The 13,893-nt window shown below is 39.0% G+C and overlaps 1 protein-coding gene across 1 annotated transcript in view; it reads right to left on the reverse strand.

Moving 5' to 3' along the window:
• The window catches only part of LOC111864576 (general transcription factor 3C polypeptide 1), a gene marked incomplete at its 3' end in the record, with an annotated part of 63,671 nt that extends 49,999 nt beyond the window's left edge, over nt 1-13,672 (reverse strand). Inside the window, 8 exon segments of the mRNA XM_023851926.2 lie at nt 2,550-2,766; nt 4,377-4,548; nt 5,385-5,624; nt 5,712-5,958; nt 9,274-9,416; nt 12,836-13,029; nt 13,120-13,219; nt 13,455-13,672. Coding sequence (XP_023707694.2) covers nt 2,550-2,766; nt 4,377-4,548; nt 5,385-5,624; nt 5,712-5,958; nt 9,274-9,416; nt 12,836-13,029; nt 13,120-13,219; nt 13,455-13,493 — 1,352 coding nt within the window.
• Between the last annotated feature and the right edge of the window lie 221 nt (nt 13,673-13,893).

The raw sequence follows: 13,893 nt of genomic DNA on the forward strand, positions 1-13,893 counted from the left end.
AGAAACAAGAAAAATAAAAATTAACATTTTCAAATGAATGGACAGGAACAACAACCACATAAGCTGACTCAGTGAGTGGAAACACGACTCTGCATTCCTTGGGTGCAGGGATTCAGATAATTGCGATATGAATACTCAGCATTCCATAATATTTGGTTTGTGGCTTCCTTTATAACACTGTTGGTGTCTCAAACTATACATTCTTGAATGGTCAGATGACTGGTGAATAATGAACTGTAAAGAATATGGGAGGAAGTGGTCATGACCCACTCAAGATATTATCCCAATATCTTCCTGTAGGGACTGAGAAAAAAAATCTGCCACAATAGCTCATGTCCCAGTTGATATTCAAACCAAGCGCCTTCCTAACACAAGTCTAGAGTGCTTAGTGCCACACCAACCTGCTCAGCAGTTTCACTATTACAGGTCATGGATCAAGAATTATATTTAGAACTTGATGCATCTTCAAAAACTATGAAACAGTTTGCCTCTCATGGGTTCATTCTAAACATATGTGTTTTAGCTGAATGAAAGATTCATCATAATCCAGCACTGGTTTGAAAGTTTTCTGTTCTCCATGCATGTAATGGAAAATTTTCAATGACTGTTGGTAGGTCTAAAATACTTTCCACTTTCCCAATAGCTTATATAGTATATGACATGAAATTCATGAACACCATGTCCTTAGATGCAATCCCACCTTTGCACTCTTTAGTTTTCTGATATCAGTTGCAAGCTTCTCTGGTTACATTCAACACAGAGCCCTCAAATTGTGCGAGGTTATAGATAGTTGAAAAATATGCAACTTTTGTGAAGTAATTTTTCATAAAACGTAAAACAACACATGGTGGTGAAGATAAATCATTATGGAGCTTTCGGTTTAATGGCAATATCAGAGAACTGTTGGATTTACACATACGAAATTTTGTACAGATATATATCATAAATAGTGTGTTAACACTTACATGAAAGGTGAATGCACAAAATTCATCAGAAGTTACACCTGACAATGTAAGACTAAGGGTGGGGGGAGGATTGTGGGAAGAAATAAGAGATTGCAGACTTTATGATATATATTTATGATATGAATACAATGGAAATGATGCTAGAAGAAAAAAGAGAGAAGGAAAAACATACAGCATAAACTGTATATATAAGTGGATTATAAATTGTGTAACTATTAATTTATACATGGGTAGGCTGAAAAGTAATGCACACATGCTTGTAGAGTGCGAACAAAAACAAATAGCAAGATCGGGCAAAAAGTATATTAAAGTACAATTCTTAAGTTTCAAAAGCATATATTTATTTTTCAACATAGTCACCGTTAAGGCTAACACATTTCTCCCAACGTGTAACAAGTTTTTTCATTCCGTCACTGAAAAATTCTTCCGACTTTTCTCGAATCCAGGACTTGAAAAGCTGCCTTCACCTCATCGTCTGAGGTGTAATGATTACCCTTGAGGTCTCTCTTGAGTAGAGGAAAAAAATAAAAATCGCAAGGCGCAAGATCGGGGGAATAAGGAGGGTGTGGAATCGGTTCAAACTTCAGGTTTCGCAGAGCCTCTTCAGTTGCGCATGAGCTGTGTGAATGAGCATTGTCATGTTGCAAGATTGTTGGTGCTAGGCTGCCTCTAACACGACAAACTCGACGCCGGAGGTGTTTTAGAGTCTGTATGTACTGAGAAGAATTTACCGTTGCCCCTCGTTCCAGAAAATCGGTCACATAAACTCGNTCTCGTCTGTGAGACGGTGTGGTACCCATCGTGCACAGATTTTACGGTATCCCAATTGTTCAATAATGAAGCCGACACGTTCCTTGGATATTCCAATATGGTTTGCGATACGCTTCTGAGTGATTCGCCGGTCATTTTGAATCAAATCATTGACGAGTTTGAGATGATTATCATCTGTGGCAGTGATCGGATGTCCGCTGCGTGTTTCATCAACAATTATGGCTTTTCCAGGCTCGCAACCACGAAATGTTATTACCCATCGATTTACAGTAGACCTATCAACAGCATCGTCACCATAAACAGCCTTTAAATGATGATGAATCTCAGTAGGAGTCACTTTTTCAGCAGTTAAAAATTCGATAACAGCACGCTGTTTAACTCGCGTTGACATAGCACTAGAACACGTCTCCATACTTCTGCTTCTCGAAATACACTGGATGAACGCAACGACCTCAAACCTGCGCATGCGTATTGAGGGGGAATGTTACTTCCACATGCCACCTGGGGCGCTTCTGAAGGTCATTCTGTTCGCGCTCTACAAGCATGTGTGCATTACTTTTCAGCTTACCTACGTAGTTCAGCTGCCCTCAGGATGCAGTTTCATGCTTCTGAAGAAAAGCAGACATCTGTGTGTGTATGCATGTGCATGCTAGCAGAGTTTTGCTGCAGATCAATAAAATATATGTTAATGGTCAGTATATAAATAGACTTAACTGCATATATTTTTGTAAGTTGGCCTCTTTGTAGTGGAAACAAAAGTGGCCAAGGCAGCAAAGTATTACTACACAACAGACATCACAGTATACTTCTCACCTACACACTCTCTGCCTGCCAACATCATTCATGAATGTTGAAAGAACGCCCTTCTTCATCAGGTTTCGGCACAATGTTCTGGCCTGAAGTCTAGACACACCCATTTTAATACTCAACTCCATCTGACTTACGCCCTCCGGACCAGCATTCTCCACAACATTAAAGGCCTGTGACAGAATAGGCCGATCAAGAAGCAGCTCACTTGTATTCATTACACCTGACGAAAGAATATACAGCAGTAATCAATAAACAAAAAATTGTATTGTATTGTACTGACTTACTGGGGGGGTGGGGACCTTTGAGTTGTTCCTAGCACCCATAGCAACACTCAGTTATTGTTCTCCCAGAACTTGTTGGAACTTTTGTACAAAGAGCCCTGCCTGCAATGCTTGAGTAAGAACTATTCTGACTGAGGTCCTGATATCTACTGGCTCTAAGCATTCTGAACTAGAGTTCTCATGCCTGCACCTAGCTACAGTTGGGCGCTGCCAAAGTACTACAAGTATGACAGAAGGGTTCCTCTTCCTGGTCACATTTTCTACATAAGATGCTTTCTGAGATGCCCATGATATTTATGTGGCACTCAGTAACTGGTGGCCAGTCAATATCCCAGTCAGGAGTCCACATGGTTTCTTGTCCAATGTCAGTAACACCCCAGAGAGCTTCAGTGAGAGCCCTTCAATAAATAACTCTGGCCACCCCATACCCAATGCTGGATAGCTCAGTGTTTAGAATCTTTCTTCTTCAATCACTCTTTAACCTTGAGCCTACCTGCACATGGCAGTATTGAAATAAGTGATCTGGGGCTGAGGAATGTGCTTGGTCCCTCCCTACCTTCAGATACTCATTACCCTGTATCCCACTGCGACAAGAGTCCACGGAAAGCATTGCCTATTCTCGTTACACAGAACACAGTACTCAATGATGCTCCCATAGAAATTTTGGTTCACCCTCAAAACTAGCCAAAAAAACGAGTAGTTTACCTGGGATTTTAAGGATCAAATCTTAACTTTCAAGAAACTATGGACAATGAAGAAAGCAGTTTCCTGGGATTTGGCACCGTGTATATGTGGTGTTAACCGACGTTTCGGAGGAACGTATCGCCTCCATCTTCAGGGTAGAAGAAAAAATATAAGAAATCTGCAAGCGAAGAGACCGTGAGAACCGGTAAAAGCAGACTGTGGTGGAAATATACACAGCTATGTTTGAGCAGAGAAGGAAGGGGGGAAGTGAAAACAGTAGTGTGGGAGGGGGGGAAGGGAGCTGGGACAAGCATGGTTTTTGTGTAGGGGAGATCTAAAATCTAAAAAAAAATTTACCGTTTCCTAAAGAGAAACTCGATGAAACTGGTTCTAAGTTTGAACGTTCCTCACAAAAATCCAATTGCTGCCTTGCATAGGAGATCAGGGTTTAAAGTCCCAGGTTCAAAATTTTCTCCATTTCTGAAGGGAAACTTTAACGCATAAATATGAACATATTATGGAGGTGCAAGGAATCTGTGAATAACAACAGGGATTATTTGTGATTTGTTGGCCCATGGGATTGCCAATTGTGTTTCAGGAAGGGTTGCTGCAAGAACCACGTCTCTTCTCCTGGCCTGGGAGAATGATTTTCAGCAGGATCTCAATTAATCTCCTTGCACTTCCAAGTTTTTAATCGTTATTAATTAGTTTGCATGATATACTTCCTAAAGCAAAATACTGTGCCCATAAAAAAATCGTTACAGAAATTAAATCAGTCTGAGTATGACTTCCATTCATGTTTAAAGAACATAACTGGTTAATGGAACTCATGAATATGAATGATAAGTCAGGAATGCATAAACACCTGTAGAAGTATCATCTTCTTCTTCTACCTCATCATCCTTAGCCCATATCTCACGAACATCCATGTCTGGATTGATTAGCTGAATTGCCCGAATCCTCTTTTCCCTGTCACTGCCTTTTTGCTTCCACTCTGAGATGCTGGCTGATGGATAGAGGTGACGGTATGGCAGCCACTTACATCACAACAAACCAAATTGTATATAAACAAAAAGATCGCATGCTGAGAAAAAATGTTATCAATTAATAAAGCTGTCAAATCAGTGACAATTTTTCAGTTTCAAAAATTTATTCTCTTCATTACTTACAGATTCAAAGAGATCAGCAGATTTTTGGGATATGGTTACATTTTATTAGCAATCAGATGTAATAGGCCACCACTTATGTATAATTAAAACAATGTTTTAGGAAGAACTAATCACCTACTTTCCTTGAAACAACACAGACCACATAAAAAATGACAAGTCCAACATTTCTTCTCTTGTTGCAGTAACATTTTTACTGAGCTGTTGCCTATCAATGATAGGGGATACACATATTGACACATAGACTGATGGGTTGGATTTAAGCAGTATGCCATTGAGACAGACTCAGGTGCCAGGATTTACATACCAAGTTTCATAATGATCAGTTCAGCCATTCAAAAGTTAATATGGGGGGGATACTGAGACACAGACAGCATGGAGATTGCATAGGCCTACTTTCACCTTTTCAAAATAGGAAACTAGGCTAAAAATTTGTAAGTTTTGAGGTTTTCACGGTGATGACTATGAAGAAAGTCGTCTTCTGGGTTTTGGCGCCATGTATTATTCGTTTTGGCCAACGTTCCTCCGAAACGTTGGCCAAAACGAATAATACACGGCGCCAAAACCCAGAAGACGACTTTCTTCATAGGCTAAAAATTGTTCATTAATATGTAACACATATTACTATATGGGACAAATACACAAGCAGCACATCATGTATGCCACAGAAACCACTGAACTACACGCCTATGAAGCAAGAATCTTACCACATCTGTTTTCACATAGCGCTGGAATTCCAGTGTTTTGAATAATTTCTTTAAAGAATTGGACATCCCCAATTCCTTGCGTATTTCTTCATATTCTGCTATACAATCTACACGAGTTTTCAGAATCTCAATAATTTTCTCTGTGAGAAATAAAGCTTTGGGTTTACGTTCTACTTGAAATCTCGGAAGATGCAGTAAACTTCCAGTACAATTCTGGGTCCCAGACTTCTGCTGGTGAACCTGAAAACCAAATAATTAAAATACTTCAGTTTGAAGCAAGAAAGTTTTAAGTATACTACAATTCTAATTAAAAATGACATTCCATACCTGTTTTACTATAAGTTTGTGCTTCATCAGATATTTTCGAAGATAGAACAATGCTTTTGGATCTTCTCCCAGGACCTGCAGGCTGACCTTGCCTTGAGTAACCTCTCCCAAGTAACGGGACCGACCAATTCTCTCTAAAAGACAGTACTGCATGACGGTCAGTTCTAAACCAGGATTAACATTAAGCCCCATCAGTGCAGTGTTCCTGGCATCTTGTGTGGCTACAAGAGCCAACTTGAGATCCCACCTACAAAAGTAATCTAAATTAATCCTAATACCTATTATCACAGCTTGCCTCAACAAACTTTGCCATACTTATTCATGTACACATCACACAACTTTGATGTCCCTCCCCCCCAAATTCTTTTAGCAATCAAAATTCTCTTCAATATTCACACAAAAATTTGTAACCATCACCACACTAACAAGATCACATGCAGTGAGCTAGGATAGTTAGTTGGTATGATTACTAGGCTATGGCTGGATGACCAAGGGTTTCAGTTTGATTCTTGACAGGGCAAGACATACCTCTCTCCTCCATAATGTCCTGACTGGCTCTGGGGCTCACCTGGCCTGCTACACAAGGCGCACCAGGAGGATGTTTCCCTGGGGCAAAGTGGCAGGGGCATGTAACTGACCATTCACCTTCAACAGGCACTGAGTTTAAGAATAGTGCAGCTGTACCTCCCCCTTCCACCACATCTTCATGGCATGGTGCTTAATTAATTAAGCCCAGGGATGACTTCTCCTTACATATAAAGTTACCCTTACACTAAGAATTACATCCTGAAGGAATATAAAGGATGTGGAGGCAAAGTTTCATGTTTTCTAACTACAGGCTGGGTGACTTCACAGTTATTCTACAGTGGAGATAAAGATTCCTATGTCACTACTGCCAGTCCACTTAATGGTACCACCATCATCTCTGACAGGATCCCCGTCCCACCCCAAAAATGTTTGAATTCCACTAAGGCAGAAGACTCTTCGGCAAACTTTAAAAAAATTGGAATACTCCATCCTGCAGTACCCACAAGCTCATTAGGCATAATAATGGGGAAAATTACGGAATTTTTTCTTTCTAGAAAATTTCAGATTAAAAAATAACCACTGTTACCTGAAATAAACACAAGCATTATCATCATTCCCAGCCTGGATGTCTACAAAATGCAAACAATGTCACATTTAACTTAAACACTGCCTACACTAGTCAAAAATCCTGAACATATTTCTCTACAAAGACTTATTTTCAATAAGAATGTTCTCAACAATTACCTGAAAGTATTACTGTATTATTATTGAATGTATTAATGTACAACACTGATACGGCACACTTTAGTCAAAATATATGGCGAAAATAACAGTAATATACTGTATGAATAAATAAGGTAACTTAAATACACATTAAAATCAAAGTGTGCAAGAGGAAAACTAACAATGAGTCAGTAAAAGGAGAAACGTGCCCAGGTTTGAGCATCACGCAGTGAGCACATGAATCTTTACAGATTTATCAAAATTAGTAATGAACTTCAAACTCTAGTCACTTTATCCCTGGAAAAGAAAAAAGCCCCAGTATGCACCTATAAGAGATTAGGTGGGCCTCTGTGCCATCCTGGATATGGTGCACTTTGTTGACTATACCAATATTTCTCTCAGTAAATTAGTGAAATAAAATTCATACAATGGACAATGTGGGTAGCCCAGAAGTTCTCTGAGATATAGAGTGTAAGGAGAGAAAGTGAATCACACAAAGGGTATCGGGAATGTGACACTAAAAGTGCACTCCTTGTACTTAATTAATTAAGCATTATGCCACAAAGACATATGGGAGAGTGGAGGTATAGCTCCATCATTCTTGACCTTGACACGAGATGGAGGTGAGTGGTCAGCTTCACACCCGAGATCCTTTAACCTCAGGGAGAGCCCCTGGTACCCAGTAAGTTGGGTGGGCCCAAGAGTCACCATGAATGGTACGGAGAAAAGAAAAACTTTGTCCTCACCAGGAATTGAACCCCAGCTGTCCAGCATGTGGCCCATCACTATACTGACTGAGCTATTCCGACTCAAGTTTAATAACACCAAGGAAATAAAAATTAGGTCATGTAAACACATTATTACACAGTAAAATGGGCAAATTTTAGATGTTCAACATCACAAAGTATCATGCTAAAGCAAAAAGATCATACAGAGAACAGGCCTAATAAGAAGAAAATAGTGTTACATGTCTAACTGTTGCTGGGCAATGGGAGGTGGAACAAGTTATCATGAAGACAGACCCTTGATAAACAGTCGTTTGCCAAGTTACGCAACAGTAAGGAAAGCGGCGTTTGTCCGAGCTGAGCCGAAGTGCACTGGTTGCTATGCAGCATTGCCCAGCAACGCTTTTGTAAACATGGCATCATGCAACAGGGGAGCCCGTGCAGCGACTGTTGCTAGGCAATCGGTAAACACGACATCATACAACAGTGAAAGCTATCACGTAACTGTTTTCCATGTTGTCAGTGCAGAAGCTACATAACAGGAGTATTTGTCAGTGAGCGAGTAGTGAGTATTGAGTAACCAGTCAGTAGCAGTCTAGCATTCGCCAGAGTGAATGGAAACAGGAGAAGTATTTGTGAAACTGCAGATGGCAGTAGTTGTAAAATTGTAAACTGTGTAATTGTGAGAGCAAATGTGCAATAAATTCACTATATTCAAGACGGCATGAAGTTATTTGTCACGTTATACACCCAACATGTGACAATATTTTATTTATTTATTCACTTCACATCCATGGATACATGACATAGGACAAGTCAAAACACTCTATAATCCAATACAACGATACAATAAGACAATACAATGATACAATAATAAAATAATAAGAAGAANAGAGGCCTATAAATTGATGTTGGAGATGTTGTATATTAATATATACAGTACATAGCCGCAGAAACATGAATGGAAATGTAAAAGTGTCAAGAGCCACAAAATAATGATTACTATCCCTAAAAATTAAAATAAACAGAACTACAATTTTGCCTGTAGTTTTCTATGGGAGTGAAACTTGTTCTCTGACAATAAGGGAAGAATATTGTCCAAGGTATATGGGAGCAGGGTGCTGAAGAGAACATTTGGAAAAAAGATAATGAAATAGTAGGATAAAAAAATGCATAACAAGGAGCTTCATAACTTGTATTCTTTGCCAAATACAATTATAATGAAGTAAAGAGGCTGAAATGGGCAGCACATGTAGCACACACGTAGCATAAAAGAAATGCACACAGGGTTCTGGTGGGAAACCAGAATGAAAGAGACCATTAGGAAGACATACAGGTATGTGGGAGGATAACACTAAGATGGATTTTAGAGAAATAGGGTCAGGTGATAAGGACTGGATTAATCTGGTTCAGGATAGGGGCCAATGGAGGGTTCTTGTGAATGTGGCAATGAACCATAAAATGTTGAGAAATTCTTGAATAGCTGAGTGACTATCAGCTTATCAAGAATGGTTCAGCTGCATGGATTTAGTCAGTTAAGGAAGCAATGGAATTATCATTACATCTATTTTAATTACTGCACTTACCGCTCTAAAACCTCTCCTAGGGTAAGTTTCCGTGCAATCCGTGAGACATTAACACGCTGATTGTATGTTGAACAGGATCCCCTGATCTTCCCTTTACCATCCTCTACTGGACAGTGTGGATAGATGTCTTCTGGGATGACACTCTAAAGGAAAAGTTTCACTGAGCCATGAAAAATCAGTGCAGTATTGGCAAACATCAAAAGACCTAGCACACAGGGCTTAAAGCCAACTGTTCAGATTCTCTGGTGAAAACAGCCTGGTTCTACTCACGTCTAGTTGGGCTTGTGCAACTGACAGGCGAGTCTAACAAATTACACACAAAACTTACCCAGATTACAGCACATGCTGGAAATGCTCCCTATTGTTATGAATGCACTTTTTATATTAGTATCAACTTCCACAAGAACTTTACACTCATACACAGTAGTTCCTTTTTGGATACAGAATGAACTTGAAAATTGGAACCCTGGGCTCCTATGCAATGTGCCCAATGGATTGTTGAGAAGAAAACTGAAGCCTAGCATTGATGGCACACAGCATTTTGACCGTTTCGCAATTTGCTAATGGTCTGACTCTTTGTGGCAAGACTAGGCAGCTTCTGCCTGAGCAGCTCAACAATTTTGCAGGCAGTTCTAACGTGACTGCACTGGAGAACTGCCAAATGGCAGAAAGAAGGAACATTATTTTGTACAGAAGGCAATATTTAAGAATCCTCACTTATTTATGCAACAGAAGTATGCATCGTTAACAGTAAATCTTAAAGTAAAAATTGGTTTTCAATGTAGTAAAAACTGAAATTTCCATAAACTTTCATAGCCTAAATGCAGGAAGGTTGGGACAGCAGAAATATCGGGGGACACCCATCACCAGGCAACACAGCATAATTTCTGTCTCATAAGAATGAAACCATGCAACAGTCAGGCTATCACTGGTGGGACTCCAGCCCTAAGTTTTGAAGAGGGTTTATAAGAAGCACGACTGATTCTAAGTATTCTGCAATGGGGTAACAAGAAAGCAAGATGTACGAGCAGACCAGTGCTCCACAAACAGCCAATAGTAAATGGTTATAATGAAAGGAAATAGTACAAGAGCTCACATGACAATGGGAGATCCAGCATGGCAACTGATTATGGGCAGCCTGGAACACCTACATGGCTGCATAAGGACCAGTCAGGAAGAGATGAAGGCCACGATAAGCAATAGCCTGGGTTCACCAAAAAGAGATGAAGGACATAATATCCAATCTGCCCAAATGGAATTTGAAGTTGAGGGATGGCCAGGCAGGCTATTTTGAGCATGGCTGCAGATAGTCGAGACCATCTTACCCTGAGGAGGAAATTGCTATATGAGTGTGAGGTGGGACTGGTGTTGCAGGAAGTGGGGGCTGCAGAATGCCCAGAATGGAAGACAATGCTGATCATGGCTCCAACTACAAGAGCTACTGGACCCAATGAAAGTTCCTGGCTTTAGTGCCAGGGATTTCCACTGGCTGGCTAGAGTGCAAATGAAAGTCAAGATGGGTGTCCCCTTGATATTTAAATGGTTCTGACTTCCCAAAGTTTATGAACTTCAGGCATCCTCCTGCCACTGTGTTACTGAGTTCATCTTGAAGGATGGGAAGCTGAGCGGCTTCTATGTGTACATATTCAGGAAAGACTTCATTGACAGGTGCACCAGGATGTGTATATATACACTGTGTCAATTCAATGGGTCCAAATTTCAATGCATCTTACTCAGTCTGTACAGATTTTGTTTTCTAACACTGGAGATTTTCAGAGATTTCTTTCTCATTATTATAACTATAATACTCAGAAAATGATCAGGCCTGAAAACAAATTAAAATACAGAAAGGACTATAAACACAACATACAATAATTAGCTTAGAGATTAGCTGTTCTCAAATATGTTGGCAACAATCAGAAAATGAACATGATCTCCTCTCTCTCTCTCTCTGGGTATAAGTTTTTTTTCCCTTGGCACTACAGCCCCAGTGGGCCTAGGCCTACCTCCATGAACTCAGTTCACTTCGGTTTTATTAGATCTTACACATACGGTAGGACTTCTTGGGCAAGTGATCAGCTCGTCACAAACACAGAAAAACGCACACAAACATCCATGACCTAAGTGGGATTCGAACCCATGATCTCGGCTTCCAAGCGAGCGAAGACAGTGAATGCCTTAGACCGCTCGGCTACTGTGACCAGCTGGGCTTCAGTTTTATGTTGCAGAAAAAAAAAACTGAATACAGTCAATACAGATACACAACAGTATACACAGTCTAGGATTCATGAAAGGAAACACAACAAAACATATGGCAAATAAATATACTACAGAAAGTGCACGAAACTTCAGAAAAATGCACCGTATATCCTCTAAACATGGCAGCTACAACTCAAATGAATGACTGTTCCTGATGTTCCTGTCAAGGTTCCTTAAAATCCTGACAATCAATGTCCATTCCATATTCATTTTCAGCCCATACTCCTTGACAGAAAGTTTCCACTAATCACTTTCTCTTCAATTTCCTTTATGCTTTCCCCTAGATCAAACATTGATGTTTTAATGCCTGGTCATTAATTTTTTCCTGTAATTAGCAATTTCATCCATCTTGGCATTAAACAAAATTTGATTTACGACATTCCACCATTTGTTTTGAACTGTGCTGATCATTCCAATTTTGTCTTCATACAATTTGTACAGTCACTGAATATTAGCCTCACCTTTTCTCTGAAACATTCTGCTAATTTTAATCTTCCTAATTTTGACCAATCTTTTCTCTCTTTATATTGGCATAAGTTTTCTCAAAATTTATAAATCCAGTAACCACATCCTTATAAAACATTGTCATTTTAAAATAACCATAGCAAACTGAAACCAATCAGCCAACCTAGTTAATATAACAAACCTCTCATGCTTTCAGAAAGGTGCATATTATGCTGGGATCAACATTTTTAATAACCTGCCATCTGATCTCAGAGGTCTTATGAATGAAAAGGCACGATTTAAAATAGCACTGAAATGATACTTAAATACACATTCATTCTACTTTGTTGATGAATACCTATTGTCTAGATAATAACTTATGTATCTTTATATAGCCTTGTGTGTAGTCACTGTGTAGTCTTGGTTTCTCTTGTTTGAGAACTGTATTGAGACTGTACATATGTTTTGTATTTATATGACACATTCCACATCCTACAGTCATTTTGACTAACTTTGGATCCATGGAATGCAATGCAATGCAAAACCCACCAAGGGTTCACTAAAAGTGCAGAGGATCAATGCTACAAAACTACATTTTAATTAAGGCCATGATATAACCACATTTTAAAATGTACCTTTCTGCAATTAACATCTGAGAGACTGTCCCATTCAGTCTGTTTCATGTTAGTTTTCACTAGCACAATTTCCTTTCAGTATAATATTTCACATACTCTTATTACAAATATTCATTGTATACTTGATGACAGTAATATGAAATTCCAAACAGATTTACAATTATTTGACTACAATAAATTTGCCCTCAATGAAACAAATGATCCTAACTTAACAGCATACTTACTGGTTCTAAAATCATTCCAAGTTCTGGATCAACATTATCATAGCGATTGAATATGACAAGAGTTTTCCTTGCCGTTGGTAATTCGTAAATCTCAACATCATCCAACTGTCTGATTACATTCCAAATAAAAGTTTTACTCTTCTCATCCAGTATGCATGTAAAATTTGGTCTACAAGATATGCGAGTCCACAAAGCTGAAATAATGCAAAACAGTAATACAGTACTAAAGAAATTCATAAATACAATGAACAGAAATGCACACTGAATAATAAAATATATTTCACCTTCCAATGTGATTCCATCTAATCCTTCCAGAGCAATCTCATCTATTATTGCTGTCACAAAGTTCTGAGATGTACTATACATTTTGAAGTGTTCAGAAGGCTGAAAAGTAAAATACAGTGTATTTAATATTTATTTATATAGATGTGTGTGTGTGTGTGTATGTAAAGGTCCTGAAACTCGCATGGCGTGAAATGTTGTGGATTGACGATTTCGTTTGTCATGGGATGGATATGGAAATTATGTAACTAGACACAAGCACGCATACAAATTTTACAGTAACCACCAACACTGCGATCTAATGATGAAATTTGTCTAAAAGCAAATGTGTACTTACAACACAAATGCCTACACCATTTTTCCCAGTCATAGACATACACGCAAATTAGGTTAAGTTGACTTTGATTTGTTTCATTTTGGTCCGTCACACTAACAGTTACAGTTATAAAAGACAAGTCCGTCCAGTGTGACTATTTCAGTTTTCTCATCAAGCGAGAAAACTCAAATAGTCAGGCTGGACCCACTGGACCACTGGACGGACTTGTCTTTTATAATTGTAGGTTAAGTTGGTTGAATTGAGTCTCGTAGCTAAGTTAGATTAGATAAAGTTGATTTCTTACAACTAAATTCGTAAATTAGCCTTTCTACGACAATCCTCTCAAGTCTTAATAACATAAACTGTGTAAATTACAATAGTTCTCAACGTACTACGAGCAGGACGAAAATTTTAACTTCTGACATTCGAACTGCGAGGAATATAACACACAAATGTACAT

Source organism: Cryptotermes secundus, unplaced genomic scaffold (assembly GCF_002891405.2).
Source record: "Cryptotermes secundus unplaced genomic scaffold, Csec_1.0 scaffold3205, whole genome shotgun sequence".
Taxonomy (NCBI): Eukaryota; Metazoa; Arthropoda; class Insecta; order Blattodea; family Kalotermitidae; genus Cryptotermes; species Cryptotermes secundus.